The sequence below is a fragment of the Myotis brandtii genome, unplaced genomic scaffold (genome assembly GCF_000412655.1).
Source record: "Myotis brandtii unplaced genomic scaffold, ASM41265v1 scaffold69, whole genome shotgun sequence".
Lineage (NCBI taxonomy): Eukaryota > Metazoa > Chordata > Mammalia > Chiroptera > Vespertilionidae > Myotis > Myotis brandtii.
Window position 1 is genome coordinate 3058391 of NW_005370700.1, and position 19741 is coordinate 3078131.

General features: G+C 42.1%; 1 protein-coding gene across 1 annotated transcript; it reads right to left on the reverse strand.

Moving 5' to 3' along the window:
• Positions 1-464: 464 nt before the first annotated feature.
• SEC11C (SEC11 homolog C, signal peptidase complex subunit) lies at positions 465-14728 on the reverse strand. The gene is made up of 6 exons (XM_005881804.2): positions 14531-14728; positions 8594-8703; positions 4896-5045; positions 2915-3034; positions 1258-1315; positions 465-669 (listed from the first exon to the last, which is right to left on the reverse strand). Exons 1-6 carry the CDS (start codon positions 14615-14617, stop codon positions 616-618), a joined length of 579 nt encoding a protein of 192 aa, XP_005881866.1. The 5' UTR covers positions 14618-14728; the 3' UTR covers positions 465-615.
• Between the last annotated feature and the right edge of the window lie 5013 nt (positions 14729-19741).

Sequence of the window (19741 nt, forward strand, 5' to 3'; positions counted from 1 at the left end):
GGACTATATACGATGCAATAAATTACATGTGGAGATGCTGAGAATGTGAGGAACGGGAGAGGCCCCTTTTACACTTCTGTGCTTTTTGCAGTTTGTCAAAGGAGTGTGCACTGTGCTTATTAAACACTTTCAACCACCTCAAGATATATCAGACCACAAAAACAAAGCAGTTATACCTTTCTTTCTAAAAACAGTTTCAGGCTTTACGAATGATCAGATTCCATTTTAATAAATATGAAGCCATCTGTTTTCAGGGGTCTGCTCATTTCCCCCTGAACGCAAAGACTTTCATTTTTGAAACTTGGACATGACGACTGTTACGTGGGCCATGCCTGCCCCTCGCAGGCCCAGAAGCGGCCGCCTGATTCCTGGAGTGACGCAGCCCCCGCCCTCGGATCAGAACAACAGCCACAAGGGGCAGGTACATTGAGCAGATTCAAATCAGAGCCCACAGAAGAAAACAATCTTTACTGATGAATCATTTATTTGGACAAGACACAAACATCTCCGCATTGTTTCCCTTGTATACAGAAAGTGGAACATTTCAAATATATTAGTTTTTCTCTTTTTCAATAGAATTCATTTCAATCTTCGTTCCAGGAACTGCTTCTCATTTTAGGATTCACGTTTTAGTAACACATATGCGCCCATTACAGCCAAAAGAGCATACTGTAAAGAAAAGAGAATGGAAAATTACTGCGAGGGCTACAGATACATTTGGGTTGCAAATGTGTTCAGATGAAGTCTGTTCAATACTGGACTGAGGACGGAATCAAAAGGTGACCTCTCTCCTCTTGTTCTCCACATTAGCTGTCAATGCCACATTGTGGTTAAAAACCCAAAAATCTATTGAAGGACTAAGGCTCAAACCCCAGCACACACAGCTAATGCAATGCTCATCCTACGTAGGTTTCCTATTGTTCTTCAAGTGGTTTTTTAAAAATATAGACACCATTTTCACTGACGCTGGGAAATTAGCATTACTGAGTTTATTCTACTACTTTGTTTCTTTAAATATTTCCATAATAAAAAGCAACAAACATATAGGTGCCATATTAGAACACATTATGAACATAAAAGATAAAAGTAGCTATTTTAAATCTATAATTGAAATGATTATGTTCCTTTGTAGTTAAAAACAAATACTCTGTAGAAAACATAACTAGCAAAACGTTTTAAACAAACTGAATCTTTACAGCTGCACATGTAAAAAGCTCCAATTTTATTTTTTAAATACAGACACATATAAATTCCTACCTTGAATTTTGGATAGTCGTTCATTATTATGGTGACCATACCAACATATGGTAAAAACCTAAATTGTGAGATAAAAAGTCAGAGATAGGAAAATTGTTTGTAATATGAAAGTAACCTTTGAAAACACCATAAGCCAGCCTCAGGAAGCAAGTCCTGCTTGGGAATGGCATGACTGGGGCTGTCAGAGCAACGGTATCTCCTGTCCCAAAGGCTTTCTCAGTAAAAAGCGCCAGAGCTGACAGCCAGGACAATTTTGAATCAGGCTCTGGATTTTGGCTGGAGATGCTACTCGCCTCCACTAGCAGCATTCACCACAACATAATTAAAATAAATAGCCGAGCCACTTGTACAAATGGAACGGGCAACTTTCATCAGCCTAGTGTTCATCTTTTCTCACCGCAGTAAGATTCAGATCCCACTCTAAGAACTGCTGTTAGAGAAAGCGTTTAAAGTACATGAATAATTAGTTTCATCGAGAATAGTCATCGTTTTCGTTTCACAGTGCTTTTCAGATGTAACAAACAAGTGTACTGGGCAGTGAATACAAATCTATATGAATCTCACAACTATGATCTATGATCCCAGAGAGAGAAGGCTGGGAGCACAGGCTGGCAAACGATCATGCTGACAAAATTAATGCCATTAACGGGAAATAAGGCAACGCACCCTTAGTCCCCTCCAGTCCCTTTCAATCGGTGGCTTGCAGCTCCCACTTATACAAAACCTATACCAGAGTTTCTAAAAATACAGGACTGACCAACTGGAAGTCTCTCTCATCTCCTGCAGACATTCGTGTGGAAATGCAATAGAGTAAAAATGGTTAAAAGGTGAGCAGAGAGAGAAAGGGGGTAGAAAGAGGCTCTACACTATAATTTGATGAATAAAGCTGAATCTTAGAAAACGGGAACCAGTGGTCTCCAGCCTCACACAGCTGGTGGGATTTAGATAAGATTTTTAAAAGGCCTTTCTAACAAGGGTTAACATAAAAGGGTCACCAAAAGACAGGAGGTTGTCCTTTTTTCTTTTTCTAATGAGAGGATACACTGTCTGGGGTCAATCAGAAGCAGAACTCATTGCTGAAACAATTATTCCAAGATGACTATTAAAAGATTTATCACATAACTGTTTTTAATAGTGAAAAACAGGAAATCACCTGGATATCCACCAAAAGAGGATTAGTTAAATAAGTGGCGATTCTGTAGTCATTTAAAAAGATGTAGATTTGACACTGAAAGCTAGTTCCAACTTCCTGTTGGGTTAAAAATAAATTAAACTCTTCTATGTAAAATTATATATTACATATGCATGCACATCTGCATAGGGACAGGAAGTATCTAGAATATTCACCAAGTGTTAAACAGTGGTTATCTCTGAACGGATCTCTTGTAACTGTTATTTAAGACCAACGAATAACTACTCTCTCAGTGAGGAATTATTTCAAAACAGAATCAAACCCATGACATAGATAACACACTTGCACTCAGCTTTGATGTTAGGTCCTGGGCCAGTCCTGAGTTTTATTTCGTTATCACCATACAAACCAGAACTCTGACAGCTCTCCACACATGTACTACTTACAATGAATGATCCTATTATCTCAGACAGTTAGCTTCTCTGGTTTCTGAATCTTCTATACAACTTAAAAGGTAATCCTCACCCTCTGGCTCTTCCCACCACATCCTTCTTTTCCAGCCAGTTCTGGCCTTCTTTGTACAAGCCTCTGTCATCAACTTCATTATTATCTCCTTTAGTCAGAAATTTGATGTCTCCATTATCTCTGGAAAGAAAAACAATGTCCTTTCAAAAATGATTTCCAGCACAGCAGCATTAGCAAAAATTAGTTTATCCAACACTTTATAGCCAGATATGGGCATTTAGAAAGCAGTCTAAGATAACCTGATCTTTCTTGGTCTAAGATGATTGCTTACAGATAACAATTCAACTAAAGCACAAATCTAATGACAATTTTATAGACTTAATTCTAAACACTCAGGTTACCCTGACAACTGCAAAGCACAAAAGCACCAGTAAGGCCGTGATGAGCTTCCAGCAACTGTCTTCACGTGGATTATATTCTTCACTCTAGACATAAACTTGATCTGAGTACGGATCTGAGCACAAACTAAGTCAAATGCAAGGGTTCCTTTACCTCTACTTACTTTTTCTTGCCAAATGCAGAATGTGTTAATGCATTAGTTCCTTCACCACTGAGCAGAGTGGTGTAAAATCCAGTTTGCAAAGAAACAGGAATCACAAATGGCATAAAACCAGCATTAAAGAGACACAAGGGATTCATTTAAAACATCTAAACTGGTGCTTACATTGCCTTGACACTCAAAACACAATATTACAGCATTGTAGAGCTATAAAGAGTCTTCTTTCAATGGACAAGTGAAAAAAATGCACTATTATAATTTGATAAAAGCTTAAAAGCCCACAAAGATTTGAAACCACACCAAAAGGAGCAAGCTGATTTGCAGCCATGGTCATAAAGGAAATCAAGAGGATAAAACTCCGGGCGGTCTCTCACAAGTCATGCAAATTACCGAAAGTCATCGTTATCTCCTCCACTTTGAACAGTTTCTCATCTTGTTTTAAATCTGATGAGAATACTGTCACGTTATGACTGAGCGTATTTCCTCATCAGTAAGTTAACAAGTAGACATCAAGTAACATTTGTGTATTAACACAGACTTGAAACAGGGTCATTCTAATGTTTAGAGTAAAATGGAGTGAATATTTTTAAGTATCAACATCTTTGGGGAACCTGGAAGCAGTGAATGGAATGGGCTTATAAATACCAGAAATGTACAAATAGTTATGGTGCATGCACATACACCCTGGATGAGTAACATGCCATCAAAAACACAAATACACAAACCTAAATTTAATTCCATAGCTCATGCAGGTAAAAATGCCACACTAAGCCTACACAGGGTAAATGAATAAAGCATATAAAATGTAACATTTTCACAAATCATGTGACTGTAGTACCTCATGGAAACTTAATGTATTTGAGCTAGAAGTCATTATTTTTGGTTCTCAAAGTGTCTTAATAAGTAATCACTGGCATTTAAAGGAAAGAAAAGGCCATTTGGGGGAATGGAGGGAGAATTAATGCAAGATATTCAAGGATGGAATCATGGGATGAGTTGGGGAAAGAAATTTCTATCCATTCTAGGCTAATATTACTGTTGAGAATGCCACTTGGTCCAAAGTGACATAAAATGGAAAACGGTAGCTTTCTATATTTCAGAAACGAATTCTCCTATCAAAATAATCCTCAATTACAATGGAATTTGATTTTCTTTGGGAGTCCTTCAAATAACTAATATTATGCTGCCATACATTCCATCTCACTACGTTCAGGTGTTTAATGAATGTCAGTTCTATAGTTCTCATAATCACCCTGGGAGTTACTGTGGGTAAAGTATATCATTTCCATCTTACAGACTGACTGAGCTATGTAGCAGGTCCAAAGTCACCAACTAGTAAATGGCAGAACTAGGAACATAAAGAACTGGTTTCCTCATGGGACACGACAGTGGCTTTTGCACTTTTGCACTTTTTAATCCACCATGAACACAGTCTACCAAAAATTTACAAAACAACACCGAAAAGAAGAAAAGCCTCTTTACTTTTCATGAACTTTGATTACTCTGTGAACTATTGGAATGTCTCGTCCTTCGACCTTAAAAACCACGATTTCACCAGCTCTAATAGGGTCTTCCTGGAAGTTTGTCAGGAACAGAAGGTCACCCCTGTGAAAGGCTGGCTCCATGCTGCCACTAGAAAGAAACACAAAAGCACATCCAAATCACCCTGGGGTCACAGGTGAACATTTCAATTCACAATAAATATAATGATAAACATATAAGTTAGAGTTTCAACTTTCATCAATAGTCCAGTAGGCCTATGAGCTATGAAACAAGCCATAGTGTTTCCTTCTGACTGTGCAAGGTGATAACATTAAGTGAAAAGGAGATGATTTCTTCTTAGACTTAAGTCTGAGAAGGGCCAATATTTAGCCTTTAAGAAACCCACATCTATAAACACATTACTATTTTCATTCAGAATTGCAGACTGCAAGCTGGTTAACACTCGAGGACAGTTCTTCCATTGCATGGTGTATCCCCAGCACCTAGGACACGACGCACTTGTTTAAGGAATGAGAAACAAATAAATGAATGCACTTAGGAGGATGAGCTGTCTGCCAGCCAAGCTGAGGGTTGGAACAAAATTCAAACCCGAGTCTTCTGACTCCTGCAATGCCATCCTTTTGACCATATTCTAGAGAAAGCCCAATTATAACCAATGTTTTTGATGTGGAGGTCAATAAATAATCCCACATGATACCAGTTTAAACCCATGCCAAAAATCTTCACTGGATTCAAAGTCAATTGTAATCTAGTGGAAGCTGAAATTATCAAAATAGAATTCATTTTATATACGCTCATGCTTTGTTTAATGCACGAGAGAATAAATAAGACTTAGACATATGGCTATACAGGTGTCATACAAGCAATGCTGACTGAGGGCTGGAAGGAGAATGAACCACATTCGTGAAGAAATAAGGAGCTTTAAAGGAAAACGTGGAGTCACAATGGAAGCAGCTTGAGAAGTTGGCTCCCATCCCTCCCAGCCCAGCACACCTTCAACTTGTCAGCACCCACAGAACACAGCAAGGAGAAGCACAGTGGAGACTGGCCTGGCACTAAGTTCCTGCTGCTGTGCTTATTTTTAAGTGAAACCAGTGATACTCAGTTTGGTAATAGATCCAGCACTCAAAAATAGGAGATCTGACAAAAAAGGTAGAAAGAGCTAGAAATGAGTTAAAACAAATTCGAGTGTTTTTTGTGTTGTTGTTTTTTTTAATCTCCCAACTTGGAAGTTTATTTTGTCTTCTTCTGAAAATAAAACAATTGGTTCAGGGCTTTGTCTCCTTTTAAAAAATGGTGACTAAAATGCTTAAGATAATTTCTTGTGTGTGTGTGTGTGTGTGTGTGTGATAATTTCTTCATCTACTGCTTCATCTTTCCTCTTTCAGCAAAACTGCTGAAGACACACAATGGGAAGATGTTTTTAGAAAGCCACCTCGGTCTCCACTAGCAATTAGGAATTGCAGCTAGAAAGACAGCTCCTCGAAGGGTCTCAGAGGCGGGCGAGTGTACTGGAGTCTGGCATCCAGAGCCACTGTCGTGTCCCATGAGGAAACCAGTTCTTTAAAACATCTTACTAATATCAACTTATACTTGCTTTCCCCATGGGTCAGGCATTCCCCCAAGGTCATGTTCCCCAAGGTCACACACCTCTCATGATGTCAATAGTTTATGTTGACAAACCAAATTGCTTTAGAATTGTAAAGGATGCTTTTTAAAAAGTCTCTACACACTGCAATTTCACAATTTCTGAATGCGCGCGCGTGTGTGTGTGTGTGTGTGTGTGTGTGTGTGTGTGTGAGATTTAAGAAGCAGCAGAACATCTCAGATCTAGTCTTGGCTCTGCCAAAGTGACTATGAGATGCAAGTGCCCTGGCGCCGCTGGGCCTCAGGTTCCCTATCTGTTACATGAGAGGGCCCATTGAAATTTGAGGTTTTTAGTCAGAGAAAGACAAGTACCATATGATTTCACTTATATGTAGAATCTAATGAACAAAATAAACTAACAAGCAAAACAGAAACAGACTCATAGATACAGAGATCAGACTGACAGCTGTGAGTAGGAAGGCGGCTGGGGGCTGGATGAAAAAGATGAAGGGATTTAACAAGAAAAAACAACAACTCATAGACATAACAGTATGGTGATTACCAGAGGGAAGGGGGGTGGGGAGAGGTCAGAGAGGGTAAAGGGTCTGGCATCAAAGGGTAAAGGGGGAATAAATGGTGATGGAAGAAGACTTGACTTGGGGTGGTGAACACACAATATAATATGATGTCATATAGAATTATACCCCTGAAACCTATATAATTTTATTAACCAATGTCACCCCAATAAATTCAATAAAAAAATAGAAATTAAAAAATAAAAATAAATTAGAGGTTTTTAATTTCTTCTTTTTTTCAAAAGCCATTAAATCCATCCTTCCAATGAAATCTTCCTAGGAAGCCTAACATATGATACATGAAGTGAAGCTGTCATAACTGAAGCAAGGCTGGGGGGTCTGAAATCCATGCGCTTGGGCCCCATTCCCTCCTAAGGGGCTCCATTCCCACCCACGTAAGTAAGACTTCATGATCTAAGGCACAAGTACAGAGAGCATCTTGAAGCATCTAAGGCAGTGGTTCTCAACCTTCTGGCCCTTTAAATACAGTTCCTCATGTTGTAACCCAACCATAAAATTATTTTCATTGCTACTTCATAACTGTAATGTTGCTACTGTTATGAATTGTAATGTAAATATCTGATATGCAGGATGGTCTCAGGCGACCCCTGTGAAAGGGTCGTTCGACCACCAAAGGGGTCGCGACCCACAGGTTGAGAACCGCTGATCTAAGGGCTCCCAAACATGGCTATTCTATTTCAAATTGATTGCTAAGTTTTCCCCTTGGATGACTTTGTGGCTACATGACATTAACTAAAGTATCAACTCTTCTAAAATAAACAGGCTATGCTGTATGAGAGTAATAGTATGATAAGAGAGTAGCTACCTACCCAATACTGCAGGGGAAGCTTAAAAACATACTCAAGCCCTAGCCAGTTTGGCTCAGCAGATAGAGCATCGGCCTGTGGACCAAAGGGTCCCAGGTTCAATTCTGGTCAAGGGCACATACCTTGGTTGCAGGCACCTCCCCAGCCCAGGCCCTAATCGGGGTATGTGCAACCAATCAGTGTGTTTCTCTCACATCAATGTTTCTCTCTGTCTTTCCCTCTCTCTTCCACTCTCTCTAAAAGAGCAATGGAAAAATATCCTCAGGTGAGGATTAATAACAAACAACCAACAAAACCATACTCGATACTCTGCTAGGCACTGGGATGCCTGTTTGCTACAATCAAGTAACAGTTTTAAATCACCTCTGTTTAAAAATCAATTTGTACATAAATAATGCATTAATACCATTTTGTTAAACTGTCCTTTTACGTGGGTTAAAACATAAAAATACAAACGTGAATGTTTTGCACAGGAGCATCAGCATCAACATGTAAAAACTCTAACATCTCTGTTGAAAAAAATAAGATTTCCAACAAAAGCCAGAAAAAATAAAATATTCTCAAACAGATATCAATAAAGAAGACTTCTGTCCAATGACAGTCCTGAGTCTGGGTTGTCAGGCAGGCTTGCCTGCAAGGTGACCCCGCTCCTGGGTCCAGGCAGCAGTGTACGGTCCGTGGGACCTACCTCAGCACCACCACGATGGGGCTCTCGCTGCCAGTGAGGACGATCAAGCCCTTCCAGATCATGAGTGCAGAAGACACGATCATGGCGAAGTTCAAGACCTGGTAATACAGCTGGAAGGAGAAAGGCCGACCGGGTGTTAAAACCAAAGGTGGAGTGTGCTAACCCTGAGCTGCAGGTGTGCTTGTGTAAAACCCCACATCTGTCCACGGAATGAGCCTGCCATATACATCTCTCCTTCAATGAGAGAAGAGGGAGAGGGAACCCAGAGCATTCCATGGACCTGCTTTGTTAAAGTCTCACTAAGACTGCACTTCTCCGGGATTTCCCAGCGCCTTCCACCTGTGAGGGCCCCGCCACTCACACTGCTGGGAGGGCCTCTGCTGTAGTGCAAGCGCACAGGCCTGACCTGAGCACCTGGCACCCGCAGCGCAGATCACCTAGAGCAGTGATGGCGAACCTATGACACGCGTGTCAGAGGTGACACGTGAACTCATTTTTTTGGTTGATTTTTCTTTGTTAAATGGCATTTAAATATATAAAATAAATATCAAAAATATAAATCTTTGTTTTACTATGGTTGCCAATATCAAAAAATTTCTATATGTGACACGGCACCAGAGTTAAGTTAGGGTTTTTCAAAATGCTGACACGCCGAGCTCAAAAGGTTCGCCATCACTGTCCTAGAGCCACCTCTTCATCCCCTGGCCGAAGAGGCCCCAAATGAGGCTTCGGGGCCCTACAGCACTTAGCAATGACACTTTTCGCTATCTGAAAGGCATGTTAAAAGTCAACAAACAGTTTAAACAGCTGGATGCTTAGATTTTCCATAAATGGAAAGTCACATGAGTTAAATATCATTCTGAACTGACCTTGCCCCACCTGAGACCACTGAGTTAAGACCCATAGGGCTTGTCTTTGTCCCTCCCTGTCCCTCACATGCTGAAGCACAAGGCTCCTCCTTGCTAACCAATGCCTGCCACACCACCAACCCCTGGGGACTGAGGGGAAACGCAGCACCCGCCCACAGCACAAACCCCTGAGCAGCTGTGGCTGCACTGTTGGTCCAGATGCCCACCGTCCTCCAAGAGACTAAGGTGACAAAAGCCACCTGCCTAGTCTACTGGAAATGTAAGACCTCGGGGCACCTGCCCTACTGTCCTCTGGATGGCTCCTTACTCAGGTACCTGCCTCAGTCTCCTTCACAATCCCTGTGGCTGCCCGGGGTGATCTGCGGAGCCCTGTGGCTGGCCCACCCAACACTCTAGTGCAGTGATGGCGAACCTATGACACACATGTCAGAGGTGACACGCAAACTCATTTTTTTGGTCGATTTTTCTTTGTTAAATGGCATTTAAATATATAAAATAAATATAAGTCTTTGTTTTACTATGGTTGCAACTATCAAAAAATTTCTATATGTGACACGGCACCAGAGTTAAGTTAGGGTTTTTCAAAATGCTGACACGCCGAGCTCAAAAGGTTCTCCATCACTGCTCTGGTATCTCAATTCCTCCAAGTCTCCAACAACCTTCTCCCTCTACCTGAGCCATCCACTCTCAGCCACATACCTGGGACTGTAACTGCTTGATGTCCAAGTCTCTAACCCCCTCTACCTGACCACATGTGCCTGTCTCCTGGCCTATGTGCTCACCTACACGGTTCTTGTTCTTCCCCGACCTCCACCCTTAACGGTGTCTCCATCATCAGCATGCAGTCCCTCAAAGCCCAGTAGGCACATCCTCCACTAGGCCTGGAAGCCTTACTCCAGGACCCTCCCAAGAATAAACTTCCAGACCCCCTCCCAGGAGAGGAAATCCTCTGAGGGCTGTGGCGGGGACAGCTGGGGATCTGGTTCTCAGCTCTTTCACCTCCACTTCCCCTTCATCCCCAGTTCCAGAGACACGGGAACTGCCAATTCGTGAGTCTGAGGATTCTGCAGCACAAACAGTGAAGTTTTTCCTCGGTTTCCCCCACTGCTGGCTTAGGATTTTGCCTTTTTCTAGCTGTCAGCACTCTTTCATCTGTTTTCTAGTTTCTACTTTTTGATTGATCTTGTTCCCTTTCCTGTCTTGGAGCAAAAAAAGAAGTAAAGGCTTAAAACTATTAATTTTCCAGAGAAGAACTGCAAGTAGTGAATAAACATTTAAAGTGCTTAAACCAAATCCTGCCTTCACCCTCCTGGCCCCACTTTTTTTGCCTAGCAAATTGTAAGGTTTGGGTTTTTTAAAATACTAATAATCAGTTCTTGGCAAAGGCACATTTGGGATGCGGAGGTGACATAATCATCCAGAAAGCTATTTAGTATCAAGAGGTTGTTACTCTTGGCCCAGTAATTCTACTTCTCAGAATCCAATCTAAGATAAAGGCAGATAAGGGGTTATGACCCAATATATTTATCACAGTCTTATTTCTGACAACAGAGAAAATGAAACAACAGCAACAATAGAGAAATGATTGCGTAAATAATGGCAAGTTACTGCACTGTTTAAAACAATGCAAAAAATACATTCAGTAACATGAAAACACTTAAGATATATTAAGTGGCCCAGCTGGCATGGCTCAGTGATTGAGCGTCAACCCATGAACCAGGAGGTCACATGCCCGGGTTGAGGGCTGGATCCCCAGTCGGGGACGTGCAGGAGGCAACTGATCAATGATTCTCATCATTGATGTTTCTATCTCTCTCCCTCTCCCTGCCTCTCTGAAATCAATAAAAAAATATATTTTAAAAAAGATATATTAAGTGAAAAATGTAGGCTGCAGTAGGATCCCCACAAACTATAAAACAGTTTAGAAAATACACACAGGGAGATGCCCCCAAGATACTAACAGAGGCTACCTTAGCACAGTGGAATGATAAGGACTCCATTTTCTCCTTCCAACTATTCTCTAAGCTTTAAAATTCCTATGACGGGCATGGATTAATTCCAAAATGGGGGTGGGGGGAGTTAAAGGAAGTGCAATGGACAGGATAGTAACTGCTATTAAAATAATCATTTTAAAGAGTGTGACAAACAGGAAAACGTATTCTGATGTGATACAGAGCTCAAACCTGTCTCTTGCTAATATTACACCTATGAGAACTTATGTAATTCGAGGTAATTAGGAAGGATATGACTGAAAGTGGGGACATAAAAAGTGAATTAAAATAACTGAATATATTTTGATGTAATAAGTAAAAACAGGAAAATAAACGTAACTCAAAATTAAAGTTACACACCATTTTTTTTAACTCTTTGGCTATTGTGTCAATATCAAATTATGAAATGATCCTTAAATTCCCAGGAGAGCAGAAGAGGAACCTGGAGTGCTAAGTGGAGACTGCTGAAGTATTGGGCAAAGTGTTGCTTCCCAAGTGAAACTGGTCTCCTCCCATCCATCTAAAGCAGAAGCTCCTCCCTGCAGTTCACCAAAAGCTTCTCCACCTGCTCCGTTGGAATTAAAGGATTTGATAAACAAACTTTGTTTCATGATGAATTACAGATCTGATTAGGAAAACCCCAAGTCAGGGTTTTAAACAGAGATTGTCATTTTCAGAGAGGTTTTCAAACCACCAGGCTTCACCTTAAAGAAAGCACACTATAAAACCTTGTGATTTACCTAACAAAGGCTGGGTACTAAGAATATATTTTCCAGTATGATTTCCTGTGCTTGAAATATTCATCAAGGGGAAGTGAAATCAATTATTCAAAAAACTTCCTTTGAGCAAGATATCTATTTGCTAAAGAAAGGTGCAGTTATATAAAAACTTAATCAAGCTAATTGCAAAAGCACAAATCCCACTTCCAACACCCTGTCTTTAAGGAACCTACTAATCTGAGTCCAGGATTGAAACCCTGGAATCCAAAAACATAATTTTGATTGAACAATGACAAGCTGACTTGAACAAGGTGCCCTTGTTCATCTCTGCCTACCAACTTTGTATGCTTGGCACCTAATAACCCAGCAGAGTTTAGAAGCAAGCCCACACTCAGTCTTTGTCAACCAATGATAAAACAGCCAATGTCTGAGGGTTCTCGACAAACATTTGAGACTAGAAATTCTGGCTGGCAGAGCAGCAGAAATGCCAGTAGCTGTATTTCTTCCTCACTGCAGAAACAAAGAGTCCTTTTTTTTTTTTTTTTTTTTTTTTTTTTTTTTTTTTTTTTTTTTTTTTTTTTTTTTTTTGCATGTGGCTCTTGCCTTAATTAAGCATAAGCAGGGGCAGCAGAGAAAGGAGGTCCCACTTCCAGGACTGGTGGAGCATGCATGCCTGACGAGGTGTCACACCTTGCTATTTTGGAGGGAAAAAGAAAGAAGTAAAAGGACAAAGCTTAAAAAAAAAATACCAGAGGATTTGAGCTTCTTAATGTTAATTAAAAGATTAGCAAACATAGGCAATGCAACAGCTACTAATAGTTCTTATCACTGAGCATGGGAATATACCGATCCTTCAAAATGGCTTAGGGATTGATACGTTCAAGGCCTTCTCTGATAGTCTGCCATGATAATCATCTGTAATCATACCATTTTAGAGACATTTTAAAAACCTAGCCAATTAAGTCTAGATTTTTAAATAAAGCTCTATTTCCTGGAGGATTTTCTTGAGGACAGTATCAATGCTCAGGACAGTAGCTGTTGGTTTTTCAAGCTCGTGATAATCACTGCCACAATTCATCTTAATCACAGACACTCCCAGGAGCTCATCAGCTATGCACACCTAGAAACAACCAGACTCTTAAACACAGTTCATGAAACTCAAGTCACCAAACTCCCACATGACTGCACTAGTCTGAAATTCCACTTGGGGGTGGGGTGGGGCGGGAAGGGAACTAAACCACATGCCCAAAGAAATAGGTTGTGCCTGCCATGGGCACCACCTCACTCCTCAATATAATAGGACAAATGAAACAGGATGCCATCAAAATCATGAGAATTAATACCTTTTCAAAGATAATCACAACTTCCCAGTAGGAAGGTTCCATTTTTCTTAGCACGCTTTATTATTAGTATCAATAGAAGTAATTCATATCCATCATGGTATTTGTGCCCTACAGATCCCAAATTCTCTAGAAGTGTAAGCAATCTCATTTTTCCTGGAGGAGAGAGCCTCATTTCCAGTCCCTACTCCTCGTGGTTTATATGGAAGAGAAAGACCCAAAGACAGTGATCTAGGCCAAGAGCTAACTAAGGACAGAGCAAGAAGGAAGTTTTCCTGTGAGGGCACAGAAGAGAGAAATCAACCCCAGCTGCCCAAAGACCACACGCTAACTGCCTCCTATATTCAAGGTGCAGCCAGACCAGAGAATCTGGGAAAGAAGTTAAAGAAGCCTGGTACTAACATAATTTTGTAAGTTAATTATACTTCAATTAAAAAAACAAACAGAAAGAAGGAAGTTGGAGACTTCTGGAATCCCTTCCGAACACCGATTCAGTCCACAATGATTGAGCACCACCACTGAGCTCTCTGGGCACAAGGAGCTGTACTTAGTCCCGGTGCACGGCTGGGAAAACACTTCCCAGAATGGGAGGCACTCCTGCACAGTTCCCGCTGTCACAAAGTGATTTCCTTCCGCCTGCCTTTCTGCCCCGTCCAACAGCGGGCAGCATTCCTCTGGGCGTCAGGCCTCGGGAGACCCACAGAGAATCCGTTTCCCCTCTCACCGGGTGGCCCTTTAAATACCTGCAGACAGCTGTCACTCACGGCTTAGTCAACCTCCCTGCTTTCTCAACCACATCTGACATCCATAGGGCTAGATTTACACTTTCTTACCCTTCCTGACCACTCTCCCCCAATTGGGCTCTTGTCAATGCAAGAAAGCACACACACGTGCCCACTGGTGGGTCGGTGCGGATTTGAACCCCGGGCCTAAGAGAGCCCGGCGCGGGAGTTGCAGCGCTGTCCTTGCTGTAGCCATGCCCTGACTCCCGGGCGCGCCCCCCACGCGGGCCTCTTACCTGGCGCTTGTTCATCTTTCTCAAGTCCCCGAAGATGTCCAAGCCGGACGTGGGGAGATGCGTCCCCACGACGCCCGCGCGCACCATGCTGGGGTCTCCGGGCCAAGGGGGGGCCCCGCGGGTTTGTGGAGTCCCTGACAGCTGTGGAGCACCCGCCGGGCCCCCGCCCACCAGCCCCGCGTCCTTGCAGGCCACGTGACCAGCATTCGCTCAGGAGTCTGGGAATCGTAGTCCCGCGAGTCTTGGCCTCCAGTGTACCAGGAAGGAACCGCGGGAAGAAAACTACCACTCCCAGAATTCTGCGGGGCGAGAGCTTCGTCCAGTGAAGACCCAGGGCTCGTAGGTAGGGCAGCGACGGGGCTTAGGAGCCTTGTCCGACCCTTCTGAGGGAACCTGGGGGAACGGGTGACCCTGCATTTCGTAGGGGTAACTCGGGGAAGTGACTACTCAAGATGAACGGAATTCCCCAAGACTCTGGTCAGGCGCCAAGAGGACACCTAAAACTCCCTCCATTAACCTAGCCGTGTATCTTGGCCATTGGATGACTGCACGAGGAAGGCGGGGCTTCTACACTTGCCGCGGGCTGTGATGACTCGGGGAGGAGCCTAAAGATGGGCCTGGTGGATGGGCGGGGCTTGGAAAAGGCGGGACTTTTGAAGCCTCTGAGTTTCACGCTCTGCAAGAGCAGTAAGATTTGAATATAAGGGAGCTGGAGGATACAAAGATGTAGCCTCTTAATCATAGCTGTGTCGCAACGGATGTTAATTGAATCAATAAACAACCAATTAATTTAATACACGAGGAAACAGAGGCCAAGGTTAAGTGGCAGAGTCTGGAATAAAATTCAAATTTTCAAATTTGTAAATCCTGAATTACTACAGTCCTGACCCTAGATTCTGTTTAGTTCATTCTCTCACTCATTTATGCATTATTTATTTCATTCATTTATGCACAAATATTTTTGGAGCACCTATTTGCACCTGACCCTATTTTAGACACCTGAGAAGCATCAGTGAACAAAACAAGCAAAGATCCTTGCCCTCATTAAGCTTACGTTCTAGTAGGGGAAGACATAAGTAAATTATACAGTACCTAGAGCAGTGGTTCTCAACCTTGGCTGCACATTAGAATCACCTGGGAATCTTTTTAAAATCCTGATTTCTGGGCCTCATCCTCCGGAAATTCTGTTTCTTTGTTATGGGGTGGGGCCACAACATTAGTAACAAAGAAACAGAATTTCCGGAGGATGAGGCCCAGAAATCAGGATTTTAAAAAGATTCCCAGGTGATTCTAATGTGCAGCCAAGGTTGAGAACCACTGACCTAGAGGAAATAAGAAAAAGCAAGTAGGAGGAATAAGAAGCTCTGGGGGATGAAGGCAGGTTGCAATTTAAAATATTCCAGAAGCTGACTTACCATGAAGCTAATGAAACATGAGCTTTGAGACACTTCACTTGCAAAGGCTCATTCCAAAGCCTTGAAGAAAAATGGTCATATGGTTTTGTACAACTTTCAAAGCAAGATATTTGAATTGGTTGAGTCCTGTTTCTTTGCTTTCCAACTTCCCCTCCATCATACTTTCCCTCATGTTGGAGGAACAAAGAACATTTTGAGTCAGAGATACATTTAGTTTGTGTCTACTGGGTAGATGTATGTGGTTCATGGTCATTTCCTGACACCCTGGTGTAGGAATGGCTTCTAAGAATACTGCCACCCACTGTGCCAACTCACCTGATACCCTGGCAGGAAGTTGCACTAGACAGGTGGTTTCCTGATACAAGGGTACCTTACAGCACCTGGCCTTGGAAATATGTGGATAATAAAGGAGAAACAAGGTTTTAAATGTATGGATCCAGAAGCTAATCTGTGTAAAATTCTTTCAAACATCACATGTATAAAATCAAAAGTGGGGCAGCCTGGCCAGTGCTACTCAGTGGTTGAGTGTCGAACAAAGAGGTCACTGTTTGATTCCTGGTTGGGGCACATGCCTGGGTTTTGGGCTTGATCCCCAGTAGGAGGCATGCAGGAGACAGCCGATCAGTGATTCTCTCTCATCATTGATGTTTCTGTATCTCTTTTCCTCTCCCTTCCTCTCTGAAATCAATAAAAATATTTTTTAATTGGAAGATTCAGTTCTCTTCAGTCCATCAGAATAATACAGCCATAGTTAAAGTTAACACAAACAGTTGCTTGAATTATTATAGGTGGTCCTGAAGATGTTTAGATGTGTTCAGATTCTGGATATATTTTGAAGATAGAGTCTTCAGGATTTTTGAAAGATGGATATAGGCTATGAGAGAAAAGAAAGTTAGTTAAGGCTGACTCCAGGGTTAGTTAAGCCTGACAACTAGAAGGATAAAGTCCTCCTCAGCTGAGACACAGAAAGCTATAGGTGGAGTAGGTTTGTGGGAGAAAGTAAGAGTTCACGTCACTGTGACTAAAAATCCAGGGCCCTAGGTTTTACCAGCCCAGTGTCCTCAGGCCACATCCTTTGGGCTGCCTACACGCTCCTGGGTAGGCTGAGCACTGCGTGAGGAGTGATGCAGAAAGACATAGGATGGAAATCCCCGAGTGCTGTCCAATCTGGGATGAGTTAATTAACTTCCATGAACCCTTTTCCTCATCCATAAACTAAAAACTGTTTTGGTGATAGCCATTTTGGAAGGCAGTTTGGCAGTTTCTTATAAAACTAAGCATACTCTTGCCATACAATCCAGCAGTCATGCTCCTTGGTATTTACCCAGAGTTTGTGGAAAACTTATGTCCACAAACCTGCACACAATGTTAATATAAGTTCTCTTCATAACTGTCAAAACTTCGAAGCAACAAGATGTCCTTGAGTAGGCAAATGAATAAATTATGGAATATTCCATTGTCAACAAGACCATGGAAAATTATTCAGTGCTAAAAAGAAATGAGCCATCAAGACATGAAAAAATATGAAGGAACCTTAAAAGTATATTATTACATGAAAGAAGCTGATTTTAAAGTCTACATACTGTATGATTCCAACTACATGACATTCTGGAAGAGGCAAAACTATGGAGACCTTAAAAATGTCAGTGGTTGCCTGGGGTTAGTGGAAGGGATGAGTAGGCAGGGCCCAGAGGACTTTTAGGCCAGTGAAACTACTCTGGGTGGCGCTGTAATGGTGGAAACATGGCATTATACATTTGTCAAACCTATAGAATCTACAACACCAAGAGTGGGCCTAATGTACACTCTGGGTTATAATAATGTGTTAATGTAGGTCCATCAACTATAACAAATGTAGCACTCTGGTGGGGGATATTGAGAATAAGAAGGCTGGTGGTTTATGGGAAATCACTTTCCACTCAATTTTTCTGTGAGCCTAAAACTGCTCTAAAAAAAAAAAAAGATTATTTTAAATTAAAAATAAAAAACAATATTGGTAATATCTGGCCTGTTTGTTATAACAACCACAGATAGACTGGTCCCACAAGTCAAAGTAGGGGCTAATAGTGGTCGGGCAGTAGATGAAGTCTTAGCTCATGCCTGACTCTCAGGGGCCAGTTGGTTCAAGGACCCACCTGTGGTTCTTTCCTCAGGTCTTGGATATCTATATTATAAAAGGCCAGTGGCCGTAACTCCGTAATGCTGTAACAACCAAACGACTGGTCACCAGGAGATGCATTGATACGTCTCGAGGCACCGTGGGTCTCAGTCTCACAGCGCAGTGGGTCTGGGGTCCCCCGGTACAATGGGGGTCTGGGTCTCGCGCAATTTCACGCACTGGGCCTCTATTACTAGTATATTTGGAATAGATATACTTGTCACTCTCAGAATCCCCACATTCTCTCTCTCTTCCATAAGTGAGCACCATTATGGTAGGAAGAGCTAACTAGAAGCCCATACAGTGCCCCCTCCCTACCAAGATAGGAAACCAGAAGCTATAACCCATCCCCTGGGGGCGGGGCAGGGGGGGGGTTGGAATGACCGAGAAATGACTTCTCAATGTTACACAATTAGCTAAAGTGGCAAAAAAAAAAACAAAAACAAACTTAAATTGTTGGACTAGGCTTTAAGGAAAATTACATTTAAAATAATGGTCAGATATTTAAATCTTGTCAACCCAAAGTAAAGTAGAGAATTTGTCCCATGTTTCAAACAAAATAATCTCTGTTTCAGTCGTGGGTGATGTGAAAGCCTGAATCACCCGGCTATTGGCCAGTTTCTCTATTTAGAAGCATAAGATATAACACTTCAAAGGGATCCAGAATCCATCTGGGTCAAATTTCTACCCGTGGCTGGCATCTCCTCTGAAAGATTGTACGAACATAAAGCCTCTGTTGAAACATTATTGAACAGCTCCTACATTCTCTAGCAAAAATAGAGCAGGGGACAACCACTTACCGAAAATTATGCTCACACTGTTTAACACTAGTCCCTTAAAAAGCAGAAAAGGAGCTCATTTTATGAAGAAAAAAAGCAGAAGCCGTGACTAGCAGCCAGCCATCCTCCCAACCTCACGCCTCTGGCCCCAGGGCAGGGTCCTCCCTGAGCACCCACACATTCCCTCCGCATGATTGGCTGTGACAGGTGTGATCTTGGAGATTTCCTGTGGATCAATTATTGATGCTCCTGGGCCCCCAGTTTTGTCTGTTTGACTTGCTCTTGCAAAGGAAGTCATTACAGTCAAGTCTTAAAGGACCACCAAGCACCCCAAGAGTCTCCAGGCCCATCCTTGACAGGGGCTCAGCCTTTCTGTCTCTGTTCTCAGCTCCTCATTTCTCCTTCCCGAGTAGAGCTGTGACATCAAACACAGAGTCTTAGCTCCCATTGGCCAGTTTCCTCCAAAGACCTAGAAACAGAAACATTAATTGGCTAATGATTAATATTGGCTCTATTGCCGACATCTGGGGAGATCCAGCTAGTACCAGAAATCAAGCATCCCTAGGTCTTTATCATTACACAGCTGTCTTTGATTTATTGTGTATCTTAAACCAAAACATAGTATTGCTTATTTCTCTTTCTCCATGGAGAAATAAGCATATTAATTTTCCATATGAAATCCCCTAAACACAGGTTGGCACCATGCACTCTCTCTTTATAATTCCCAGACACCCTCGAGGCCCTTGAGTGAGATAATCAGGAATAGATCTTTAAGAAATCTCCCATAGGACAATTGACTCTCTTATTTACTAACTAAATTGCTCCATTGAGCACTAGGAATCCAGAGGTGCATAAGACA